The sequence below is a fragment of the Diadema antillarum genome, unplaced genomic scaffold (assembly GCF_040938485.1).
Source record: "Diadema antillarum isolate AM-2024a unplaced genomic scaffold, OU_Dant_1.0 seq00000070_RagTag, whole genome shotgun sequence".
Taxonomy (NCBI): Eukaryota; Metazoa; Echinodermata; class Echinoidea; order Diadematoida; family Diadematidae; genus Diadema; species Diadema antillarum.
This window is the reverse complement of record NW_027271169.1, coordinates 496,736-522,970: the sequence shown is the minus strand read 5'-3', so window position 1 is coordinate 522,970 and position 26,235 is coordinate 496,736. Positions and strand designations below refer to the sequence as shown.

At 38.3% G+C, this 26,235-nt stretch overlaps 1 protein-coding gene across 1 annotated transcript; it reads left to right on the top strand.

Moving 5' to 3' along the window:
* Nucleotides 1-5,399: 5,399 nt before the first annotated feature.
* On the top strand, nt 5,400-24,567 carry LOC139726010 (germ cell-less protein-like 1). The gene is made up of 14 exons (XM_071637090.1): nt 5,400-5,530; nt 9,252-9,375; nt 11,155-11,251; nt 12,024-12,121; nt 13,073-13,185; nt 14,204-14,269; nt 14,858-14,942; nt 16,578-16,662; nt 17,315-17,446; nt 19,187-19,256; nt 20,148-20,291; nt 22,797-22,880; nt 23,366-23,453; nt 24,406-24,567. Exons 1-14 carry the CDS (start codon nt 5,400-5,402, stop codon nt 24,565-24,567), a joined length of 1,479 nt encoding a protein of 492 aa, XP_071493191.1.
* Nucleotides 24,568-26,235: the final 1,668 nt, after the last annotated feature.

Genomic DNA, 26,235 nt, shown 5'->3' with positions numbered 1-26,235 from the left:
AAAACAAGAAGACTGAAAATGCATGTTTATATACCATAAAAGAATCATAGACAGATATTAATATCACTGTGAAAATTCAAAAGCACTTTCATTAATGACGAAGGGGGAGGCCCCCGAAAATTTGGATTTTTATAAAAACCAAGGCATCTGGCATATAATGCATTTCTCTATTGTGACATTATTATACATAGATAATTTACATAATACATATACAATATATATGTGTGTGTGTGTATGTAAATATGTCCTCTCTAAAAATGAAATGGAAATCAATAGATTAATCATTTCTTAAATGAACATTTTGAGTATTAAACTTAACATTTTACAAAACGTTGGAGGAGTGACAACTTTTCAAATGTTGATTTACCATTTCATACAGTGTTTATATATATATACATATATAATATACATATATATATATATATATATATATATATACTTTCTTAAAAATCGAGTGAAGATATTCACTCTTAAAAGAGTGAATTTCGAGTGACAATGTTCATTTTCATTCGTTTTAGAATGACCTCAGGATCACTCCAAAATCTTCGAATGATCCCTGAGGTCACTCCGAAATGAGTGAAAATGAACATTTTCACTCAAAATTCACTCCAATTTCACTCTAAATTCACTCTTCTTTTATTCACTCCTTCAAGAGTTAATATTTTCACTCGATTTTTTAGAGTATATATATATATGTAAGTATACTGTATATTATAATATACACGTGTGTATTATATATATACTAGAGAGAAAAAGAGAGAGAGAGAGAGAGAGCTGGAGAGAAAGTGTAAGAGGAGCGTATATCTTTTTGAAACATATAAGTATAGACTTGTTTTTAAAATGTGGAGGTATAAAGAGATACGAATGGAAATATCATAATGCGAAGAAAACGTTTTGCAGATAAACAAGTGTTTAAACAAACGAAATTCTTGGAGGGAGAAAATCCGTGTTTTTTTTTTGTTTTTTTTTTTTTTTTGATGGGAGATTACAATATAGATTTATTACAACCCACCCATTTCCATGACATATTACTTTCCAACTCACTGCATCCCCACATCAATAAACCCTCCAGAATAAACAACACCACCCACAGCAAAACATCAATAGATAACATAAACATTATTGTCTAACGTTATAACTGAAACCTGCACGAACGGCATTCTTTATTCAGATATATCCGATCACCTACCGATTTTTATGATTAATGATAAATCTAACAACCCCGATACACCACCAACCCAAACAATATTTGAAAATGCATAGAAATGAAACGCCACAAAATATTGAATCATTGAATCAAGATTTATTTGAAGAACAATGGAATGACGTCTTTGAACTCCAAGATGTTAATTCTTCTTACGAAATTTTCTTCCAAAAACTATTAGATTATTATGATAAACATATTCCTGTAACTCCCAAAACAAATGGAAGGAAAAAAGCTCGGCAACTTTGGATTACTCAAGGTCTTATACATTCCATTCTTACTCGAAACCGTCTTTATAAAATATCTCTGAGAGAAACTACTCCTGAAAACGTGAAAAGGTACAAAATATATAGAAATAAACTAACTACCTTGATTCAAGTTTCACGTAAATCTTATATTTCAAATAAACTCGAATTTAATAAGGATGATAAAATTGCTCTTTGGCGGACCGTAAATGAAATATGGAAAAAGAAACCTACTGAATGTCCTGACAGCATTCATACTCATAATGATAATGTCATTACCAATTCTGATCAAAGTGCAAACATTTTTAACAATTTCTTTGTTAATGTTGGTCCTTTTTTAGCTGCATCTATTCCCATAAATGACATAAAAAATTATAAAGATTACTTATCTGAAAGTAATCAAAATTCTTTGTTTTTTACTCCAATTAATGACTCGACAATTATTGATATTGTTCGATCTCTTAAATGTAGTAAATCCTGTGGGCCTGATAACTTAGGTGTGAATTTGCTGGAAAAAATTACCCCCTAGCAGCCCCTCTCATCCATATATTCAATCTATCCCTACTTAACGGTAGGTATCCAGACTCCTTCAAAATCGCCAAAGTTATCCCCAGCTATAAAAGAGAAGATCCTTCAATGGTGAAAAATTAAAGACCCATTTCATTGTTACCTGCAATATCGACAATTTTAGAAAAAGTAGTTTACAAGCGTCTCTACTCGTTCATGATTGATAAAATATTAAATGCGAATCAGTTTGGGTTTAGGAAAGGATTTTCTACCGATTATGCTATAGTTAGTCTGTTAATAATATTATTGATGCGTTTACTAAAAAAGGAGCACATAATTGGAGTTTTTATGGATCTTAGTAAAGCGTTTGACACTATTGATCATGACATTTTTACTTGAAAAATTACATAATTATGGCGTGAGAGGGATTACTCTGTCGTGGTTCAGAAGTTATTTAAGTCATCGCAAACAATATGTTGCATTTAAATCCAGTCACTCAACATATTCTAACGTGTCGTGTGGTGTCCCTCAGGGATCTATCCTCGGGCCCCCACTTTTTTTTTAAATTTATATCAATGATATCATCAATTCCTCTCCTCGTTTAAACTTCATCTTATTTGCAGACGACACCAATGTTTTTTATTCCCACAAGGACATTGTAACACTGGTTGATACACTAAATACGGAATTAAGCAACATCTCGAAATGGTTTAGAAGTAACAAGCTTTCATCAATATTCAATGTCATTGAATATTGATAACACATGTTTCATACACTTTCATACGCTTCAATCCCAACCCACCCTTCCTCAAAGTATTTTTATTGATGACATAACATTGCTGAGAAACATTCAACCAAGTTCCTAGGAGTGACCCTAGATAGCAATCTAACTTGGAATACTCATGTCCAGAATATTACAATAGCGATATCTAAAGCAACTGGTGTTTTAAGAAGAATAAAATATATAATGAATGATCAAACTTTAATAATGTTATATAACACTTTATTTCTATCATAATATATAATGTACTGCAATATTGTATGGGGCAACTGTAGCAAAAATAAGTTGAACACAATTTTTCTTTTCCAGAAAAAGGCTCTTCGTACATGCACACATTCAAATTTCTTGGCTCACACTGATCCCATATTTTATCGCCTAAAAACTTTGAAGGCCCATGATACATTTATACCTAACTGCCATATTTATGTATAAACACACTCGAAATTCATTACCATTTTTTTCATAATGCCCAGTAACTAATGACCATATTCATTCATACCCTACCCGTCGTTCCCATGATTTCCATCCAAAGCTTTTACTTGCTCAAAAGTCGATTAGACATCACGGTCCGGATACACTCTTCCTGAGGAGTTGAAACAGTGTGCCTCCCTGTTTTCATTCAAAGCAAACTTAAAGAAGCACATTTTATTACAGTATACTTCAAATACGAACTAAAAACAAATAATTTATATGACTAATGTTGGTCTCCCGATAGCAACATCGCATATAGTCCAGCAAACCAATTCTATCATTCCAAATTCCAGCCTATCTGTCCTTGTGTACTTTCAAGCACATGCACGCACATTCACCACCATCACACACATAAGAGTTTATTTCCCCCTGCTATCTTCGCAGCAGAATTTGCATTGTTACGAATCTAGTACGTCCCTATCTCTTCCTCGGGCCGGCCATCTTTTCAGGCAATGCTTATATATGGCGGCCCTCGGCATAATCGCTTCTTAACTATAATTGTTATTGTAATCCCTGCTGCATAGACATGCATACTGTATATTATGTCATTAATTCCCTTTTATATCGTTGTTTATGCAAGTCAAACGACTCTGTGTTCAATTTACTTTGTATATTTCCTATATGTTCATGATTATGTAACTTATGTATATCGTTTATGCAAGTCAAACGACTCTGTGTTGAATTTACTTTGTATATTCCCTACATGTTCATGATTATGTAACTTATGTATATTGATTTGCAGAAAATAAAGTATCTATCAAACAAACAAACAAACAAAAAAGAAATAACTTTCGTCTGTATGGTCTGAGTATGACTGTAACACAGTGTACTTATGATGTGCCCATTCCGCATGACTAATGAGTTCAAGGTAATTATAATAAGAAAGAATGAGAATGAAATACAAAAATCATTACACGCACATGTACATGAAAGTAAGTGAAAGAATTGAACAATAATTATGACAATTTAAAAAAAAAATCACATTTTTATTATGTACATATAACAGTACTGGAGAACAGTCTTAAACAAATATACGTATAAGTATCAGATATAGTGTGAGTATAGAGGAATACAGACAGAGTGATAGAAATAACACGAGCAAGAAGAAGATAACACATATTCATATACTAGTATGAAATTTGATATGACAGGTATAATCACCACCAATATACAAGACACAAATGGGTGAAAACCGTTCATGCAGAGACATGTAGGCCTATAAGCAAACCTAGTATTCTTACATCGATGGTAACTCTACAATCAATGATAACTATACCATATCAACACTATATTCTGTAATGATATGGCAAATCAAAGCCAAGGAATCACTGAGTCAATGGATAAAAAGTGATTGCAGCGTTTACCACTGTATATAGAACAAACAACAGTTTTGTGCAATGGCGTCGACCTTTGACTGTCGGACAGAACTTCGCGGTACATGTAAGTATGCGTAACTCAACCTATTTTTTTTTTTTGGTCCTTTTTTCAACTCAAATAAATAAACAACATATCATTCTCCTTGTTTTAACAAAAATAAGGATTCAATCACTGAATTTCGATTCTGAAAATGCGAAGCTCCCTTTCACCCGCTTGTCGCTGTGATTAGATATTAGATTTTTAAATAATTTGATCAGTAAATGAGTAGGCTACATCCCACATCAGTTAAAATATTAGTTTGTTGTTGTTGTTTCTTTTGTTGTTGCAATTCGAATAAAGAAATGTATTGTAAAATGTAAATGATAAAATGATCGAAAAGATAGATATTTGGATTTTGTTACAAAAAAAAAATCGAATGTAGCATTTTACTTTTTTAATTGAAGATTTGATATTATCTTGATATTCAATTTCCAAGAAAAGCCCCTCCAATCCCACACCCTCCCCCCCAAAAAAAAAAACACAAAAAAAAAACACACACACACACACACACACACACACACACACACACACACACACACACACACACACACAAGCACAAACATGTGCAGAACATGTTGCCTTGCAGATTGAAAATAAATGTCTATTACGTACTTAACGATACCATAGATAGAGCTAGGTTCGCAATTTACATAAAAGTTAAACCAAAACAAAGCGAAGTTCGAAGAATGGTGACCGACCGACGACCTTTTCCTGTTTACAACTGGAGCATCCGATAAGTGTTTTTTATGATTTATTTTTTCGTCGAAACTGAGATATGGGAACGATATTCTCGGGATATTCCCGTTCTGCAGACAATACCGAACGGAAAGGGAGGAAAAGAACTCTAAGTGAAGATGACAGTGACGATGAGAGCGAAACCGACCAAGTTCTCCACACCCCTCAAAGGTAACAACACAACATTCATTCATTTCAACGTTTACACCAGTGCAGAGGAAGGAAGCGAGCCACGTTTACTTGGTCCCATCGCTTGTATTTTACGTGAGGTTCTTCCTACCTTATATACCGAAGCGGGAAGAAGGGGGCATGTACATGTCTCCCATGTCGCCTTTAATTTTTTTTTTTCTTGTACCTAGACTCTCGTAGTACTTTGGAGGTATTTACACAGGATAATTTTGATTTGTATGAAATGCTGATTTTCTGACAAAGATTCCCTGTTCACCCAGAATCTCAAGACTAAATTGAAATCTAAATAATAAATTTACACCACACCAGCCTAAATCTGTGACAGACATTGTGAGAGTGTGACTGTGAGCATATGACAGGTGACTAACGTTAAACCGGAGTAAAATTCAAACTGTTTGAAGTTCTATAGCCTATAGGCCTAGTTAGAACCCTAATAAATGTTAAATCTTTACTATACTACTGATGCTGTTAATTTCTGGATACAACATACAGTCATCTGCAAAAAGAGTACAAACTTAACTGTTCGCCTGGAGAAAGATCGTTTTACACTAGTCTAGTCTTTAGCTGTAGGTGGAGGCCAAACACGCACGCTATATTAATCCGCTAGTCTCTACCAAAGATAGTAGAGATAACAAGATAGGAAGGCGCATGATAAAAATGGATACAAAATGGCTACCCTACATGACGATACAAAAGGGAGCTAAGTACAAACTCAGTACAGTACAGTTCGGGAAACCCACTCCCAAGGGGGGCCCCTCCTTATAAGTAACCCGTCCCCCTTATAAGTAACCCCCGGGGCACCCCTTATAAGGAGTCTCCACGCTTTTTTGCAATGCAACGCGAAAATGAAAGGACTGCGGCAATTCGCTTGATTATGTCCATAAAGCTTCACAAGTTTCCTAGTTACTCACGAAATTTGAGCAAAATCGGTTTTAGGCATCATATCTAAAATCATGGATTTAAATGCGATGTCAAACGACCCATGCGAATGCTGAAATGCGAGCGATTACTGGCGTGAGTGTCGCCAGGCGCGGCGGCGCGGCAATGCTTGAGTGCAGACGTGGCGACTGTGTCGCCAGGCGCGGCGGCGCGGCAATGCTTGAGTGCAGACGTGGCGACTGAGTACTATCAGTCGCCACGTCTGCACTCAAGCATTGCCGCGCCGCCGCGCCTGGCGACACTCACGCCAGTAATCGCTCGCATTTCAGCATTCGCATGGGTCGTTTGACATCGCATTTAAATCCATGATTTTAGATATGATGCCTCAAACCGATTTTGCTCAAATTTCGTGAGTAACTAGGAAACTTGTGAAGCTTTATGGACATAATCAAGTGAATTGCCGCAGTCCTTTCATTTTCGCGTTGCATTGCAAAAAAGCGTGGAGACTCCTTATAAGGGGTGCCCCGGGGGTTACTTATAAGGGGGACGGGGTTACTTATAAGGGGGACGGGTTACTTATAAGGAGGGGCCCCCCTTGTGAGTGGGTTTCCCGAACTGAGTAGTACACCTAGAAACATCATTCATTTCCAAAGGAAGTGGTATCTTTATCTTAAAAAGATTTAAAAATTATAATCGTAGCTTTTTTTCGATTAAGGGAATTGTTTTGAAGAACGAGATTTGAAAGTATGAGGATTATTTCATGGAGGTAAAAATTTGGCAACAACATGATCTCACAATCAAAGACGCTTGATAAACAACAACATCTTCATAGACAGCGCGTCTCAGGCAAAGACAGACATCACCTGAGACGCGCTGTCTTTGAGTGGTCTCAGGTGATGTGCGTAATATGCATGAGGACCGCGCGCTGTCCATATTTGTTTTTTACAGGATTTGCGTGCACTTTCCTGTTTTGTCAGTTAAGCGTCTTTGGTCGCTACCCTTCCCTGAGGGACACCTGATATTGGAATGAATTAAAGATTATACTAGTCAATCTCACATTTTTAGAGTTTGTGCCATCCAGGAGGACTAATGACTGCTTATGCCAGTTACGGGTAAACAAAAAAGACTTTGTCCTGGACACCGTTTCATGAAAGATGTCAGCCCTGACAATTTCAGTAAAATCCTTAGACCTTAGTTTTGATTAGCTGAGAAGCTCTCTGGTCTGGTAACGAACAGTTGCTATTTTGATAGTCAGAAACTGACAACTTTCATGAAACGATGCCCAAGTGAGCGTGTGGTCTTTGATACCATGTGCCTAGGTTTACTGAGGCAATTTTGTGGAACCTTATCAAAGGCCTTCGAAAAATCCAGCATTAAATGGTATTGACTTTTATTTTCCGCTCTGGTATGAATTTGCAAGATCTTTAGATATTAGTTGCTTGTGCAAATTGTTTCTCATAAATTATTCTTCCTGAATCCATGCTGGCAGGGAATCGTGATGGAGTGTGCATCACGATGCTTCGTAATGGAGGATACAACAATACATGGCAGAGTTTGACAAATTATGCTGGTAGAGGAGATAGCACACTAGTTCTCAGCTTTGGTCCTATCTCCTCTTTTGAAGACCTGGGTAATATGGCTCATCTTCCAGTCATTTATTTATTTATTGAAACATGTTATTTACAATTGTATACAGGATTAAAAATGATCAGCTTCAAGCTGTTTTACATCAAAGTCCTGTATAAAACAATGCAATTTCCTGCACAGGGAATACTGTAAAAAGACAACATCAAAAAACTAAGAAGAATAGAAAGAATAGCAGATTGCAATGACAGATTGTACTCACAAATGTGCACTTTAAAATTAGGGCTGACTTCAGAGGCTGTCTCTTTCTAAAGGATGGCAGCAATGTTGACACAATCAGTCGCCTTGGCAGGATGTTATGTACATTGTAATCCCTCTTAGGAATTTCTCTTCACGTCTGTCCTGAACAACTACTACTAGCTGCATGTAGTGCAACGTATTGTCTTCCATAGATGGGTACTTCTATTATCTGAGGAAGAATATAAGAAGTGGGATGGTATCACAATGTAGTTTGCACATCACAGTACATGAGGGTAGCGTTGCATGAAGGGAAAATATCCATAAACTTTGAATGTGTTTAAATCGGTCTGTTCAAACAGAAAGCTCCACTTCGAAGCATGCAGTACTTAAAATTAGTGGAAAAAAATAGTCTGTCAATAATTCTTTGTGAGAGCAAGTCATCCTGTGAAAGCATTTACATAAAATGCAAGATGGCAGTATTATACTGTGTATGTATACTTCACATTTACATCTTGGTACTTTTCATTCATTTGCCTGAGAAGTAATTCATCAAATCTTCTGTGAGGAAAGTAAATGAGATGTACAAGCTGTACATATCGAAGCCTTCAAGTTTTAATAATCCTGATTGTAATACAAGCATATAGTTGTAGGTGAGAGACGTCTGATAAGTGCGAAAAAGTATTAGTGTCTTTCTGGTTTTACCTTTTAATTTCATATCTTTCCTGTCCTGTTTGCAATAAATCTTTGCTAATTCACATATTGTACAGACCATAAAAAATGGTTTGATATTATGTTTTCTGTGACATACATTGTCTGTACAATGTACATAATATGTACAATCATATGGCATAAATGGGCTGTCTCTACATGCTAATTTGACATTATGACAATTGCTTGCTGTATTAGTATAAATTTCTTCCCATTGCATATTATTGTAGACCGATGTATGCTACTTGTAATTTTTAATGATGTCACATCCCTTCTCAATTTTGTTTTAAAGGAAAAAGATGAAATGCACATCAAAGTACATCTACAATGCATTGTTTGTCAATGGAGAGAATTCAGACATTACCATTCATGCCTTGGGAAAGGACTGGCCTCTACACAAGATATATCTCTGCCAGGTAAATAATCAAGTATTTTTGTTCTCCTTTTAGCTCACCCGAGCCGGAGGCTCAAGTGAGCTATTGCGATCGCTCTTTGTCCGGCGTCTGTCGTGCGTCGTGCGTCGTCCGTCGTCCGTAAACTTTTTACATTTTCATCTTCTTCTTGAGAACCCCATGACCGATTTTCACCAAACTTGGCAGGTAGCATCCCTAGGGGGATAGGATCTCAATTTGTTCAAATGGGCACCATGGCCCACCTGGGGGGGCCCCAGGGGGCCCAAACACCCTAAAATTGAGGAATCTTAAAAAATCTTCTAGAACCAGAAGTGATAGGGCTTAGATAATACTATGAGTTAGTTCATTGATGACTGTAGTTTCAAGTTTGTTCATGGGATTGGCGGAATCAGAGGTACCCCCCCCCCCCCTTGGGACCCAGGAGAGGGGATGGAGAGAAGTCCTACAGTTGTAATGGGGCCTGAATTGTACATGTTCATCTTCTTCTTGAAAACCTCATGATGAATTTTGACCAAATAGCAGGTAGCATCCCTAGGGGGATAGAAGCTCAATTCCTTCAAATGGGCACCATGTTCTTCTTGGGGGGCCCCTAGGCCCCCTCCCCCACATTAAGGAATATTTAAAATCTACTCTAGAACCAGAAATGATAAAGCATAGTTAATACCATGAGTTTGTACATTGATGACTTTAGTTCCAAGTTTGTTCATTGCAGATCCAGGGCTGCCTGCCCACCCCCCCCCCCCCCACCCTGGAGTTGACGGGGGGGGGGGGGGGGGATCCATATGCAGACCTAAGTTTCCAATGTTCTTAGGTGAGAGTGTGCAAGAATGCATGGAAGGTGAAATTGCGATACTCAGGTGAGCGCGTGACGCCCGGGTCTCTTGTTCTTCAAGGTGCTACCAAGCACATATACTGTACAGGGAATAATTTTTAAACTCAAATTTGATTAGCAATTTCAGCTGATGAAAAATATCTTCAATGATATCCTGTACGCTTCTATGTAAGAAAGCTGCTACACAAAAGTTAGTTTGTGTAGCAGTGGTGTAAAAATGCATTGCAAATTGCGATGCGATACCAGGAAAATTATTCCTTGAGCACTGTATACTGTGCATGCCCAACATGCACTGTAGGAAAAATTCCATACCCAGAGAAAAATGAATGATTTTTAAAAATCCAAGTCCTTCTACCTATAAAACAAAAAAATAGAAACAAAATCAGATAACAGCAGCAAGAGAACAAATAGAACCATTTGATTGTGCTGCTTTGCGTTTCCAAAATTTGTTTCTCTCTTCAGAGTGCATCTAATGTACAGTATTTGAAGAACATCAAAGAGATTTCCTTGATGGCAAAAGTGCATCGTTCAGTCAAAGGTAGCGCAAGGCAAACAACCCTTTGAAATATTGTGACTGTACCTGCAAACACACTTTTTATTCTACACATGTATATAATGTAGCTCTGTGTAAAAGTCGCATCACTTATTTTTTTCTCCCACAGAAATATGTGTCAATTTCAAGGAGTTTGACTTTGAAGAGTGTGGTTGTGCACACATTTCAAATTTTAGTGCACAACCCAAGCAATTCCATTCTAAGCTCATCTTTACAAAATTGTATCTGTTACAATGTATATACATTGTACATTTGTGTAACATCTTAGAATTGCAAGTCTGTGTAACCTCATACTTATAAGATGTAAGCCAGCAACTGTATCTTTCAATTATCAGAAGATTGTGTGGGACATACACTGTACCTTGTATTTAAAATTTTTCTCTCTGTTGTTTCACAGTCGAGCTACTTTGCCAGCATGTTCAGTGGGTCTTGGAAAGAATCCAAGCTCAGTGAAATTGACATCGACATTCCAGACACAAATATAGATGAAGAAGGTAGAGACGATTTCCTTTTTGTTCCAAGACATTATGAGCCACTTTGTTTTTGTTATGTATTATCAAATTGAAATCTGCCTTTATTTCTACGATATTCATGTGGGATGAGACTTACCCCAATGAAGTGATTGAATTTTGACGTGTAACGAAGGAAGATGTTCCACTCTTAATATCATGAGTATCGTCAAAAATTTCCTGTAAGAATATTGTATGTCATGATAGAAATAGTAAATCATTTTGGAGCCAAGTGAAGGCATTCAGTTTATCTGGGAAAATGACAATAGCCATAGATTGTTAAATAATTTAGAGTTTTGCTGATCATTCACCATTTGAAGGTGCAGCATCCCAATTTGTACTGCACTTTAAATGAATGTTTCCATATCTCTTTTGGCAGAAAAGTCACATGCAGTTTCAGTTTATGTGTAGGGTAAAATTGGTCTAAGTTGTGTTTCACAGAAGCTTTTTTTACACTGTGTACGCTGACATCTTTTGCTATGTGAATTTTTCTTTCTCTTTCATCTCTATCATGGTGACAGATTAATTTGGAAAAATTGTAAGAAAAATATGAATAACTGTGCATTGGTTGTACATGAACATTCGGTTTGTAGGAGATATGCGATGATTTGTGAACATTGTTTGCTAGTGGAATGGTGAGCAGTTAAAGTGAAGGATAGGTCAAATGTTCCAACTCTTCAGAAAGCTTAACAACATAGGGGTTGAATGATGCTTCTGTGTTTTTATTCTTTTGATTCATTTTGTTTTAATTCACCAGCCCTCCAGGTTGCCCTTGGGTCTCTCTACAGGGATGATGTTCTCTTGGAACCAGTCAAAGTGGTGTCGGTCCTGGCTGCTGCTTCACTCCTACAGCTGGTGAGACTTGATTAGGCACTTGATTGTTTTGTTGCAATGTTTTACCAATGCTAATGGACATTTCCACAGGTGCTAATCATGATTATGAGTCATCTCTTATGTGTATCCCCCTTTGTTTAAAGGGGAATTCCTGACCAGTTGAAGTTTAGTCTCGAAAGAAAGAGTAAAACTTTATAAGCACAGGAGCAAAAATTTGATCAAAATCAGGTACCGATTGTGATAAGAGGAGTTATGATATTGTGAAGTATTTTGTTTTGTTTTGTTTTTTTGTAAGCAGTTCTCAAACAGTTGATATGAATATGTAAATGAGCGAGCTCATGATATCATCCCCTCACAATTTCCATCGATCATGTACAAGAAATTGATGACAATTCAACTTTTCTAATATGAAAGTGTAAAACATGATGTTATTTCTGGCTGAATAACTTCAAAATAATGATCAGTCCGATATATTAGGATCTGAGACTAGGGCATATCAAAGAGCTCATCAGATTGTATTCTTTGTTTTCAGATAAACTCTTAATCAACCTGGAATTACCCTTTAAGGAGTCCAAGCACATATAAATCTTGGCAGCATACCTACCTGTGACGAAAAAAGAATGCATATTGCTGTAAAAGTGGAAATTTTTGCAGTGTTGAAATATTCACGCATGTTGCGCAACCAGAAACTAGTGTGAAAATAAAAGCATGCAAATATTTTTGCTTGCCATATATGTTCAAGTTGTTGATTTCCTGATTGCGCGGAATTGAAAACATGGGAGACTCTTCTTACTCAGCCAAGCGCAAAAAATTAGTCGAGCAAAAATATCTGTAATTACAGTATAATCATCATCATATACCTGCATTAATCTAGTGAATACTCTTCATGCTTTATTGTATGTTTTACCCCACAACAAGTATGATTTCTGTAAAGTATACAATGGTCTGTATATCCTTGGTGCATGCAAACAGGAAGGCTTAATCCAGCAGTGTGCAGACATCATGACCGAAACCATCAGTCCCAAGACGGTATGCAGCTACTACTCAGCGGCAACGTCGTACGGTTTGCAACAGGTCGCCAAGAGGTGAGCAGCCAAATTTTATTTGTCTCTCTCGGCTGTAGAGAAGCAGAGATGCAACTTTACAGCACACATGTATCGGTACTAAATTCCACCACTTTAAAAAACCCGGTAGCGGGGGGATCATACCAGAGACTCCAACCCCACACACCTTCTGATCTGGAGATTCTCCCGCCTGAAATCCCTAGCAAACGGGAGACTCCAAGTTGATGTAAGCGAAGCGCGAAGTTCCTAGGGTTCTAGATGCTCTCTGGTGCTATCTAAGGCTTATTTTTTTTATCATACTATACCAATAAGTAAGAAATCCTTTCCAATGGGAGACACAGAGCCAGGGCGGGAGAAATTAAATCTCAAGCGGGAGAACGGGAGATTTTGCAAAAATGGGTTTTCGGCGGGAGATCTCCCGTCGAAAACGGGAGAGTTGGAGTCTCTGTCATACCATGGAGTGGGGAGGCTGGCCTGGCTCCGATATATTCGAGAATACCCATAAGAGATTGTGTGCAGCTTTATCACTGATCTAAAGTGCACACTAAGCCAAAGAATCTTGACTGAGGTTGACCGTTACCCATGAGCGTGCGCTTTGATGCATATATTCGCTGACACGTAGCTGACAGGTGCTATTTGTGTTTTTGAATGTACCCCAGTTAGCAAAGAATGAAGATCGATTTAATTGGACCACCCATGTTTCCCCATGCTACTGAGTCTTTTGTGTTTGTAGCTTCCCCATTGTATACTCGTATTACCAGTTGCACTCTTGGCAGAGGGGACCACTGTGGATATCAGGTCTTGCTCAAGAGCAGGAGTATCATGGCAGGACATGAACCCCCGAACCTCTCAGTCAAAAGCACAAGTGCATCCACCAGTAGACCATGACACTGCCAGTTGCAAGTGAGCCCTTTGTGTACATAGATTACAGTGCTATGGTATCCCACTATGCTTTGCAAATGGGTGCTGCTACCTGTAAATCATGCATATTTTTGTTGTTGTGTAAGCGCTGGTTCTCCTCTTTTTACCATATTTACAGTTGCCTGGAATGGCTTGAACTCAATTTGATGGTTGCGCAGAAACCAGCCCTGCTCAGGGAAATCAGGTACAATTTCTTTTTACTCTTCCATTTTTGGGATTATCCAAGCAAAATATTATAATGTATGTAATCTATGTTTTCTAATTTCTCTTTCAGTGGAAAGGTGTCAATGAATGCAACATATGTATATTTTGTTTTATTACAGTTTTTGCCCCCTAAGTGACACTAAGAACCTTGTGTGGGTGGTTAATGCACACTGTGTCACCTTCCAACTTTGCGCAGTTCGCTTTCTGAATGGTAGCCAAATCAGGAAGATGCATGTTAATGTCAGCAGTCTATACCAAACTTTTGAGTCATCAAGCATTGATTAATTTTTCTCTGAAATAGGCCTTTCCAAACAGTATTGTTACTTTTTTTCATGCCTCATATATATGTTTGTTGTGAACATATGTCACTCTTCCATTCTGAAATGTTTTGTTTAATATCAATGACAATGCTTGTGAATGTTATTGTGCCTTCCAGGAATATAACGTGAATATCATATTACAACATCTTGATATATGTGACTGTACATAATATACTCTTTTGCTGATTTCATCATTCAATAATATTTTTCTAATCATTGCTATTTTCTTTTTCTTTTTTTTCCTTCAGCCCTGACTTATTTGAGCAAGTTATCAGATCTCCAAACCTCTTTGTGCTCCAGGTGGAAATGGATGTCTACTCTATGGTGAAAAAGGTGAGGGCAATGTCATTCATCGTTAAACATTTTACCAAGGATTATTTCTTTAACAAACAAACAAACAAACAAACAAAACACACGCACATACACACATAAGTGTTCGGCCATCATTCCACATCACCTCTATGAATTCAGTTCATAATCTTCATCACTGTTGCCAGAGATTTTGTGTTTTCGACCATTTATGTGCCTGCTGAAGCAGATGTGAGTACCTTTTGTTTTCAGGATTACTTTGAACAACTTGAGTTATAACTATGAAATATTGAATATATCGTCATGCTGAGCATTTTTTTTTTCTAAAGCATGTGTGATCATAAAAACTGATGGAGTTACATAGTGATATGATTTAAATATTGTGTGATGTGACAGGTGGAAGGCGAGAGGTTGAAGGTCAGATCTGAGTTATTCCATTTTTGCAAGAACTCCAGCCGCACTCGATTGAAGGTCACCACAGATGATACATAACTGTAGTATTTGAAGACGATTAATGATGATAACTTGATACCATGACTCGTATGATACAAAGAAAAAGCAAACACACTTACACACAATATGTGAGTTGGATAAGTGTAGTATGTTTAAAGGGAATGCAAACCCAAAGAGCAATGTGGATTGAGTAAAAGCGTTAACATTAGTAGAACACATCAGTGAAAGTTTGAGGAAAATCGGACAATCAATGCAAAAATTATGAATTTTGAAAGTTTTAGTGTTGGAACCGCTGGATGAGGACACTACTTGAGGTTATGATGTATGAGTGGACAACAATATATAGAAAATGTAAAAGGAATTCCACAAAAATTCACTTTTCTAGCAAAATGAAAGAGAACTTGACTAACCACTTTCAGAAAGCAGTGGGAATAAGTGCTACCCCTAACATATGTCAGTATCAAGTTGATGGAATGTGTAATTTTCATGAAAAATGGATTTTTATTGAACTCCCTTTTTATTTTCCTTATATTGTAGTCCACTCATTAGTCATAACCTCTAGTAGTCTCCTTACCTAGCAGTTTCAACACCAAAACTTTAAAATTCATAACTTTTGTATCGATTGCCCGATTTTCCTCAAACTTTCACTGAAGTGTTCTACTAATGTTACTGCTTTCACTCAATCCACATTGCTCTTTGGGTTTGCGTTCCCTTTAAATGAAATAGTTGAAATCAATGCCATGGAGTGTTGCAATGCCTCCAGCTTTATGTGACTGCTGTCAGCCAAAGTCGTGCACACTACACGATCATAGCGGTCGCACGAAAAGAGAGGAAGCCGGGTCATACAACCAGTCGCACGACTTGACACCGCACACTATATGATTAGACTACACAGGCAGACTTATGACTGTTCTGACTTCAGTACATTATACTGTAGCATGATTGGCTGAAATCCCACGACCAGTTGTGAAAATGTGACGTGTCAAATCTCTACATCTGGCATTAAGGCACCGTCGCCAACTGGAAACTGTCAAGGCTGGCGAGGTCACACTTCTGGTCTTAAAGTCGTACGACCGGTAAATCATAGCAAAGTTGTGTAGTGTGCGGTGGCCTTAAGACTAACTGATTCTAGTAAATGTTGCTGCTATGGCTGTTCCATAAATGATATTTCATGATACCATGTCTTGTCGTTGCTCTACTCTCCAGTATGTCTTCCTTAGACTGACCCCATCATGGCACGGGGACTCCAAAACTCTGGGAAGGGATGCTGATAACTACTTTAGGAGATACGGTAAGAGATATCTGTCTTCCTGCCCCTACCCCCCCCCCCCCCCACACCATTTTATTCCACATGATTTTATGGCACTTTTGGCAGGAAAGTATGAAAAGTACATCTCACCAGAAATGTGTGCATAAAAAGTCCTGTCTATAGAAAAAAAAAAATGGTAGGAATATGAACTGAATTCTGGGTCTATTTGGTTGAAAGTTTTATTTAATATTTGTATTTTAGGACAAATATGACTTTTATACCCAATGCTGCCCAGAGCACAGCACATAGCAGAAATATCTCACTGGTTTAGATTTGTATAGACAGAATGGATGTGCAACAAAAATGCCAAGGTATGACTGCCTGTATTATGTTTTTGTTTTTGTTTTTATATTTCTTTTTTACTTCTGGCTCCAACAAAACTTCTATAGTCGTTATCTTCCTGTGTATTTTATTCTAGCAGATTGAGCATTGTATCTAACCATGGAGAATAGACTCCAGCGAGCTTTGACTCATAAAATCAAGCAAAGGAAATGCTATGGAGCTGCAAGTAATGCCTGTCTTTCGCCAATATTTTGTATTCTATTTAGGAATAGTTGCATGGTCTTTATGCGGTTCTTGTGTTGCACTCAATTAGGGAAAGAAAAATTATTCCATCTCTTCATTTTTATTACAGATGCAGGATGTTTTCTGAAGTCAGAACTGGGAGCACCATTCTCAAAGCTCTTCTCGGCGTTAAGGCTGGGGAGTATCATCAATGAACCTAGCTCATGCAGACATGTAGAAGATGACAAGATTATCACACAAGGTAATCCACTCATCACTGTACTTTAACAGAATTTACTTTAGTCTTGCTTTTGCGCTTGTGTGTGTGTGTGTTTGTATGATTAAGGGTGAGGGCGATTTGTTTATCATATCATTTGTATCATGGGGTGTCTACGTCTCTTTTTGTTTTGAACTTGGCAATTACAGTGTACATTCTGGCTTTTGGCTTTATTTCACCAATGCTCTCGTAATTTTTATGTTTTTTTTTAAAAATCTATTCTTTTATGCTGTTGTAATTGCATTATTTCATCCAATCTTTAGTCTGTGCATGTATCTGTTATCAGGTATTGGTAATATGATGTTTCCTGAGAGTAAGAGATTATTAAGCAGAGGGGTGAAGATATGAGGTGTGAGTTTTCTTCAATTTATCTGCCCTCTTCAAATGAAATTTGTAAGATTGCAACTGCTGATCTACATTTTCAGCAAACGTGTTGCAAAAAAAGGAACCAATGGGAATCGAACCTGTCATCTACTGCTCTTGGGCAGTGACACTACCACCAGGCTATCCCTGGTTGCCAGCAGTGACACAATGAACTTGGAACAAATACTCAAGCTTCAAAATTCCAACCTTGTTATGTTAACCCGTTGATGATGGACTGATTTTGCTACAACACGCATTCCCCATAGACACCTGCCCGAGTATACTTGGGAATCGTCCTCAACGGGTTAAGTAGTCCCTTGGAGTCAAAAGGGGCCTGAGCTTTTGATCCTGGCAGAATCTTTGTCAGAGGCAAAATGACAAACAGGCAGGGAAAGCAATCACACAAGGACTTGCCCACAAGCACAGTGAGGGGAGGGCTTGGGACACAGAAAAACAGAAAACAAAAGGGATGGGTTGGAAGTCATGGGCAAGGAACCCAACAAGGAAGGGAAGGGGATTATTAAAAGCATGAGGGCGGACAGCCTTTTGTCTGTCCACCCTCCTGCTTTAATCCCCCTCCCTTACACTTTGGGCTCCTTACCCATGACCTCCTACCCTCCCCTTTTGTTTTCTTTGTTTATGTGGCCCTAGCCCTCCCCTGACTGTTCTTGTTGTGTGTAGTCCTTATAATATGTGATGGCTTCCTGCCTGTTTGTCATTTTGCTTCTGACAAAGATTCTGCCAAGATCGAAAGATTCTGCCAAGATCGAAAGCTCAGGCCACTTTTGACTCCATTTTACTATTGGATAAGCACGGTTTTTGTTGTTGTTGTTGCTGTTGCTACAAAGGTATATGAAATGAAAGTAAGTGATTGTTGTTAAAGCAGAGGGGTGAAGATATGGGGTATGAGTTTTCTTCAGTTTGACTGCCCTCTGCAGTAGATGACAGATTCGATTCCCTCTCTGGTTCCTTTTGATGCTTTCTCTTTGCTCTGGGTATTTGATATCAGGATGTGAAAAATACCTGCAGAGACCCCACAATTATAATCTCTTAGGTTGTCCCTCAATCAATTTGGATTATGATTATGAATTTGAATCCACTTTAGATGTCTATATCGAAGAGCTCGGTGATGAATTTGTGAAACAAGAATACTGGTGATGTCACTGAGTTGTAGACAAACTGGATTTAAAATCATTAACCGATCGAACTTGTTGTCATGACCCTTATCCACATTGCCTTTTTGAAATGTAGTTCTTGCTTGAATGCAATGATTCTGTAATGCCCTCCCCCCCCCCCCCCCATCCCCAAAGAATACCCCGCAAACAATGAACGGACCTATGCACATTTCTCTCCAACCCACAGACTGCCTGCTTCCGGTGTATCGTCAGCAGTGGCAGCACATGTTGGCCGTGGAGCACGGGCAGGATCTTGGGTGGGTTCCAGAAAGAGTGTGACTACATATCCCATCATGGGAATGAAATAGATTAGAGGAAGATGAGGAGGAGGGTATAACAACAACTCAGAGTAAAAATGTATTGGTCTTGCTTCATGTTGCCCAGGTTGTCTTGCTGTACATTTTTGGACAACTGTAGTGTTGGAAAATAATAAGCAACCTATTGATTTTTTCCTATTTTTTTGTTAAAGATGTGGCATTATTTTGTGTTTTTTTGTCTGTCATATAGATTTGATTTCTTTTAACATATCCAAACAGTTAATACAAAACTGCAGCATTGGCAACTTTACTTTCTTTAAGTTTCAGTCATGATTTTATAGTTGGAGACTTATCTTGTGTTGTGCATGTGAACTGAAAGAATATTATATATAAGCATTTTGAGTAGTTCTCAGTAGGATTCATTTATGTATGTATGTATGCATGATATATGAATGTGCTAAAAGACTGTAACAGGTTTAGGCATTGTAAATATATATTGCTGTAAATGGTATTAAATGTAATTCTTAGATTCAATTATTCTTTATTTCCATCCAATGTAAGGTAATATATAATGCAAGTTATAAAGTATGATACAAAATATGAATGAATTTAATAAATAATGAGAGAAACAATGCATGTTACATTGGTAACAAAAAGTAAATATTGTAATGGAAGAAGCTGTGATTTAAGACAAATTTTGGTATTTAAAAAAAAAAAAATATCTAGTCACAATTTAGCTTACCACAACAGTATTAAAATCAGTCATTAACAGTACTAACACAAATGAATGTTTTAAAAAAAGTTTGTGACACAACCAGCATTCCATAGTTTCCTATTAAAGAGGGTCTGAGAGGTTTTTAATCTGCATTAACCCCATTGATGCCATCACAGCCCCAAGGAGGAGACAGTCAGCCTGGAGCAGTTTGACCAGCTGAGCATGAGGTGTGGCCGCATCATCAAGAAGGAGGCGGAGTACTGCTGGAGGTGGACGGGGTTCAACTTTGGAGTCGACCTCCTCGTCACATTCACCAACAGGTTGGTTGATTGATGGCGCCCTTTCTTTCACTAGTGAAAGAATGTTGCGTGTGAATTCAGAGATGATTCTAGATACACCATACATTAAGGAAATCTAATCTTTCACGAATCAGGACTTCCCGACAGTTTTGCTGGTGGTTAAATTTGCAAACTTTGAGTTCAGCAATGGATGGAGAAATTAGTATCATTCACTCATTTTCATTCATCCATTCACACAGTAGTCCCACTATTAAAGTTGTATTGTCTTACATGTGCACATGCACATCACATGCGAGTCACGATCAGAGTTCATATTATTTGCGTGTTGTTAAATACACAAATAGCACCTTACTTGTGAAATTATTGAAAATAAAAACCTTGCAAAATGTATGTGGAGTATACAGTATGGTGTACAATACACAGGCATGAGATTTCTCCGCGGATCCGCGGATTTCCGCGGATTTTGAAATTCTGGTTAGAAAATACACAGTCGGGAAAATTTCCGTGATTTTCCTCTTTTTCTTTTTTTTTTTTTTTTGCAGCCACCATATCTCGCCGTGTGTGAATGGTGATGAGTGCATTTTGTCAGCGGGCAGCTGTGCGATGTTGCATGTTTCATGCGTGAAATGGATGTGAAACGTGCGTGTCGATCAACTTGTAGCTACTATACTAGTGTAGCTTGCAGTGTGGTGTGATATGATGCACGGGCACACGTGAGGCTGTAACTGCGTATTACGTGTATCATTACTATCAAGGAGCTTCGGCATGCATGCTGCCGCAGCATTCAGCGCGATGCGTTGACCGAAAGATCGGTCTGTATCTGTCCGTCGGGCGGGGAATGTTCCGCGGAGACTGCGTCTGGCTTCACGGATCTCCGTATACGGAGGACAGCGTTATGGCAAAATATAAAAGAGTCCTCCGGACAGACGGATCTTTCTGTCTACGCGATGCGTAGACCGCCGTAGGGATCCGTGAAGCCAGACGCAGTCTCCGCGGAACATTCCCCGACGGACAGATACAGACCGATCTTTCGGTCAACGCGATGCGCTGCTTTTGTATCCCGCTGATCACGTTGGCGTGACCTAACGTTACATTTGTCATCGTGATTTTGTGGACCGGTGAGAATATTTCTTTCTTCAACGAGAAAATGTTTATGGACTTAACCGGGTCTACAAATTTTTGTACCTCCTGTAAGGTATTATAGGCAGTCTAAGTTAGCTGTTGCATGGACGTAGAGACGGTCAACAGTGCTGAGCTGCATGTATGATTTATTTTCAGCTCTCTTACATACCATGGTACATGATTCTCTACTAGACTACATGGACCAAGTACAAGATCAGCAATACTTTGCCTGGTCTGCGCACTGTAAACTGTTAATGGACTGAGGTAAAGACAGCCAACAATGGCAATGCTAAGCTGTGATTTTTTTTTTTTTTTTGTACCCGTATGAACTGAATTCAGCAAGACGTCACCTGGGTGTACATTACTGTGGTTTATTATGGCCTCACATTTGAGTAGGTCCTGTCACTCCTAGGTATTCAACAGTTAAGCATACTATTCCTTCCTTTAGATTTTGCAAGTGTCATTTATGAGTTCAATTATCACAATGTTTCTCTGTAAAATGTACCTCATAACAATAGTAAATTTCAGTTGTAAAATGCATTAAAATGAGTTTTTTCGTACCTTGAATTTCAAAAAGTCCTCACCGTGGGAGGGGGGACACCCCCCTCCCACACCCTCCCCCCGCTCGGTCGCTACGCTCCCTCGCAAACTCTTCTCCTCTTTTTTCAACTTTTCTCTGTCTCATGCCTGAATACAATTTCCAATCAGATCCTGATCCCCAATAACAGAGAGAAAAAAAATATTAGCAGATACAGTGCACTCCTGTTATAACGAACACGGTTATAACAAAATTCCGGTTTTGATATAACAAAGTAAAAATTCGGGCCGTAACGTTATCCACTGTATGTATTTTTATTGTTATTTGTTCGGGTATAATGAAAGAAAACTGCCGGTCCCGAGGACTTCGTTATAAGGGGAGTCCACTGTATGATGATAATAATGAAGAAGGTGATGATGATTACAACAGTGGTGATAATGTTGATAATGACAATGGTTTAGCCACAGGGAGGAGTAGTCAGTATGATTCACATAAAGCCTGTACAATGTATTCTTTAAGGCTCCCTCCTTAGTCCCTTACTCTTCTGAAATATGTATTAGGGACTTTTGTAAAATGATGATATCATGAATGATTAAGTGTCTACAGTGAGTTGCTAGTATTTATGACAGTTTTGGCAAGTGTTTGTTTATAGTATTTTGGTGACATTGACAATTAATTCAGTTGTCAAATGGTCAGCATATTGCATAGTATTGATTGTACAATGTAGAATGTAGAAGGTATTATATCAAAACTATTCAATTCTGAGTTTTTTTTCTGTCTCTCAAAGAATGACATGCAATTCACATCGTAATATTTTCTTCTTTCTAAATCAAGTCTTTATGTCTTTTTTTTTCAATCATTATAAGGTTAATAATCCTGAGGCGGAACACAGGCACCCATCCCGTGACAGCGAGTGTCAGTCTTCAGAACAGTAGGAGTATCATGTTCAGGTGAGCATCAGATGGTTCTTTTTCTAGAAGTACTTTTCCCCACCCTCATGTTCGAGTTGTCTGTAAATCGAGTAAAATCAGACCCAAATGCTATTAGATTTCATGCACAAAACACAGGGGTTATTATGTAAACGTGGTCACTGTTTAATGGCATATCTGATCTTTTTTTCTTTTGTCTGAGATGGCCATTGATTGACATGTTAAGTCATGCCGGAATACTGAAAAAATTGCCAGTTTCCTATAAATGCATATCTAATATTTTCAAAGTCTCAGTGATAGGTCACTTCCATTTTACAGACCATATGAGAATAATTTCCAGTATCATCTATATTAGAGACAAGACTCATCAGTTTATAAAATTCTGTCAGCATTGCTGAAGGATGGGTCAAATCCCTTTCATCGTCAAACATCTTAACTTGAAGACTTGCATTTTTACTTGAAATTGTGCTATGGCTTCTGTTTCTTATTACCCCCCCCCCTTTCAGAATACGGATAGTATCCTTCGACAGCCAAGGTCAAATTCTCTACCAGAAGGTCAGCGACCTTACGCCGCTCTCTCTTCACAAGGATGAGGTGAGTCATGAACATCTGTGTCTCTCCTATCCTTCTGTATTTACCTCACATGTTGGGGTTCACTCGGTTCCATGACATTTGCTCCTGTGACAATTGCTCCCATGGAATATCTGCACGCCAAGCCAAACATAAATTCTACCCACAAACATAACCCTAACCCTAATCCTAATCATCACATCAAACTAAACCTAAAACCCTATCACACCCCTAACCCCAAGTCCTTGGAGAAAATAAGACCGGAGCAATTGTCGCTGGAGCAAATGCTGTGTCACTGTTTTCACTAAACCATTGCATCAACCTCAATTCAAAGATAAAAGCAAAACTGGATAGTTGAGGGGTAAATCAGGCAAGTATGACACCAATCAATGTAGATCTAGGCAGAAAATACTGTCGGTATTTTCAAAATTGTTTAATCAGTAAAACTACTACCAGAGTTATTTCTGACATGCATCTCTCTCCTCTGCTTTTGCCTGTGTCAGTTGGTATTTCGGGGGTACTGATATGCATGCAGTTTCCTCAGAACAAACAAATCTCATTCATCTCAGCCAAAGATGATGAGTCTTCCATTTGTGATATCCTTCAATTTTCAAAGAATTTCATTTAACGTGGTTGAGATTTGAGGCAGAAAGCTGTGACTACTCAGTTAATAAATGTGGGGAAATCAACATGCGCTCATCCTGCCATAATTGCCAACAAAGTGAAAGACTGTTAGGAATGTGTCATTAGAATACCTCCAATGATATAATTAGCTTCTCACAATTTTTTTTTTTTTTCAAACCTGTCAAAAATTTGGGAGGTAATTCAGGTACTTTGGAATAGTGTGTGTAAGGGTATGATGGTGCGTATACATGTGTGTGTGTATTAAAGTGTTATTGTTTATTGAATAGAAAGATATCATGATTACCACATGTGAATATTCTTCAACCCTGCCATTTCTACCATGCGGCTGCAGGAAGTGGTGGTGCTCAACATCGACAGACACGCCCCCTTCCCCATGCAGATTGGGGTCAACGTCCTGTGCGTGACCCCTCCCCAGCCAGTGGTGGAGACGGCGGAGAGTCTGACTCTGCAGCAGCCCGCCCCTCGGCAGCAGCAGCTGTCCGGCGGGGAGTGACCCGACCACACCTTGAGAGAGCAATGGTTGGGCCTGGTTGCTGGGGGTACTACACAATCCGTCAGGCATTGATAATATAGACCTGTGCAATTTTGTCCGCCAAAGACTTCATAGAGTGAAATGCGAGGATGTTCTCTCCACATCACTCTTTGTGTAGTTTGCTTCACAAGCCCTAGTAAGGCAGAGCTTGACATTAACTTTTCTCTCTGGTGGCCTGATCGATCGGGCCCCTAAAATCCTTGAATAGAAAATTTTGGTCGCTCAAAAAAGGTCTGTAGTGGCCCCAAAATGAAAGGAAATATGAACATTCATTTGAGTTCACTTGCCCGATCAGGCCACCAAGAGATGACCTGTTTTGAAGTTTGGTGGCCTGTCAGCAATTTTAAGTGGCCCCAGGGCACCAGGGCCACGGCTAATGTTGAGCCCTGCTTAAGGCAGAGTATCTGACTGTTTTCTTGATATGTTTATTTATTTACAAATTGATTGATTTTTTTACATTATTTTTAAGAGCAGAATCAACATTCGTCCTTCAACATATTGATCTGCTCAGATCAGCAAAAAAATGAAGGAGTAGTTGGATTTGGAATGAAAGACTATAATGTGTTGATTCAGACAGATCCACTTATTTAATGGTGCTGAACACAGAGTCAGCTGGGAGAACTTAATTATTGTTTCTCAGTATCATGGTTAGAATAATAAAACTCTTTCTGCATGGTCAGAACTGTAAGAGAGAAAATTGCAGCATTCAGAACGAAAATATTATGGAGTGTTGCTCACAAAAGAGTCCAATTTGCTAAAGAGTGCAGTTAATATTCCAACTATGATCCATATTTAAGAGTGTCATACTTAAAATCCCAAGTGAGTTATATGAGAAAGTGTATTCAGTCAAGTTCCTAATCTTTTATGACATTTGTTCAGGAAATGTCATACAGTTGTGACCAAGAGACTGCGAATTCCTTGCGCCTATTGATATTCCAAAGCCCCATTTCATAAAAGATGTAAGGATGGCAACTCTTGCTGGAATGGCAACTTTCCATAGCAACAGCCAATCAGGAAGCTGGATTCTTGTCATTACCATGACAATTGCCATTCCAGCAAGAGTTGCTATCATATCAACTTTTTATCAAATGGGGCCCAGGTGCAATGTACATTGAACTCTCATTTCAACTACAATTGTATGTTTCATGTAATGGTAGCCAATAGTATTTAAAAGCAACAGATTTGGTCAGAAAAATGTTGTTACACAATGCAGAACTAAGAGGCTGACATTTATTGATCTAGGAGAGAGATAGGGGTAAGATATGTGTGTGTATCACGCAAAGTAGTGTCCATAGATAATGAAATTGATCATAAATGGAAGTCCCTTATTGGTTTGTTAGACGTGGCTTAGGTCACTTGATGGTCAGTTTTTGTTTTGTTTTTCATCAGGAGAAGATGTTTAGGTGTAAATGCTTCTTTTTAAGGCCGTACCTTTTCAGTGTTTTGCATGATGTGTGCTAGATGGTCAGTTTGTTATGAGAATGGTGTTAGAGGTGTATGATATCTATCATGTGTACTTAATGCAGGTCTTAATGATTCTAGATTAGCCTCAACACATCCACTTCAGTTATCAGTCATTCATTGTGATGGGGGCTGATAACCAACATTTTATGCCTATCTAGAGAACCG

What these genes read in the sequence shown, in the direction of transcription:
- LOC139726010 (XM_071637090.1), top strand. Translation starts at nt 5,400, where the DNA reads ATGGGAACGATATTCTCGGGATATTCCCGTTCTGCAGACAATACCGAA. An exon ending in TCTACTCTATGGTGAAAAAG is followed by an intron (nt 14,943 to 16,577) that starts GTGAGGGCAATG and finishes TCTACTCTCCAG; the next exon opens with TATGTCTTCCTTAGACTGAC. An exon ending in AGTAGGAGTATCATGTTCAG is followed by an intron (nt 22,881 to 23,365) that starts GTGAGCATCAGA and finishes CCCCCCTTTCAG; the next exon opens with AATACGGATAGTATCCTTCG.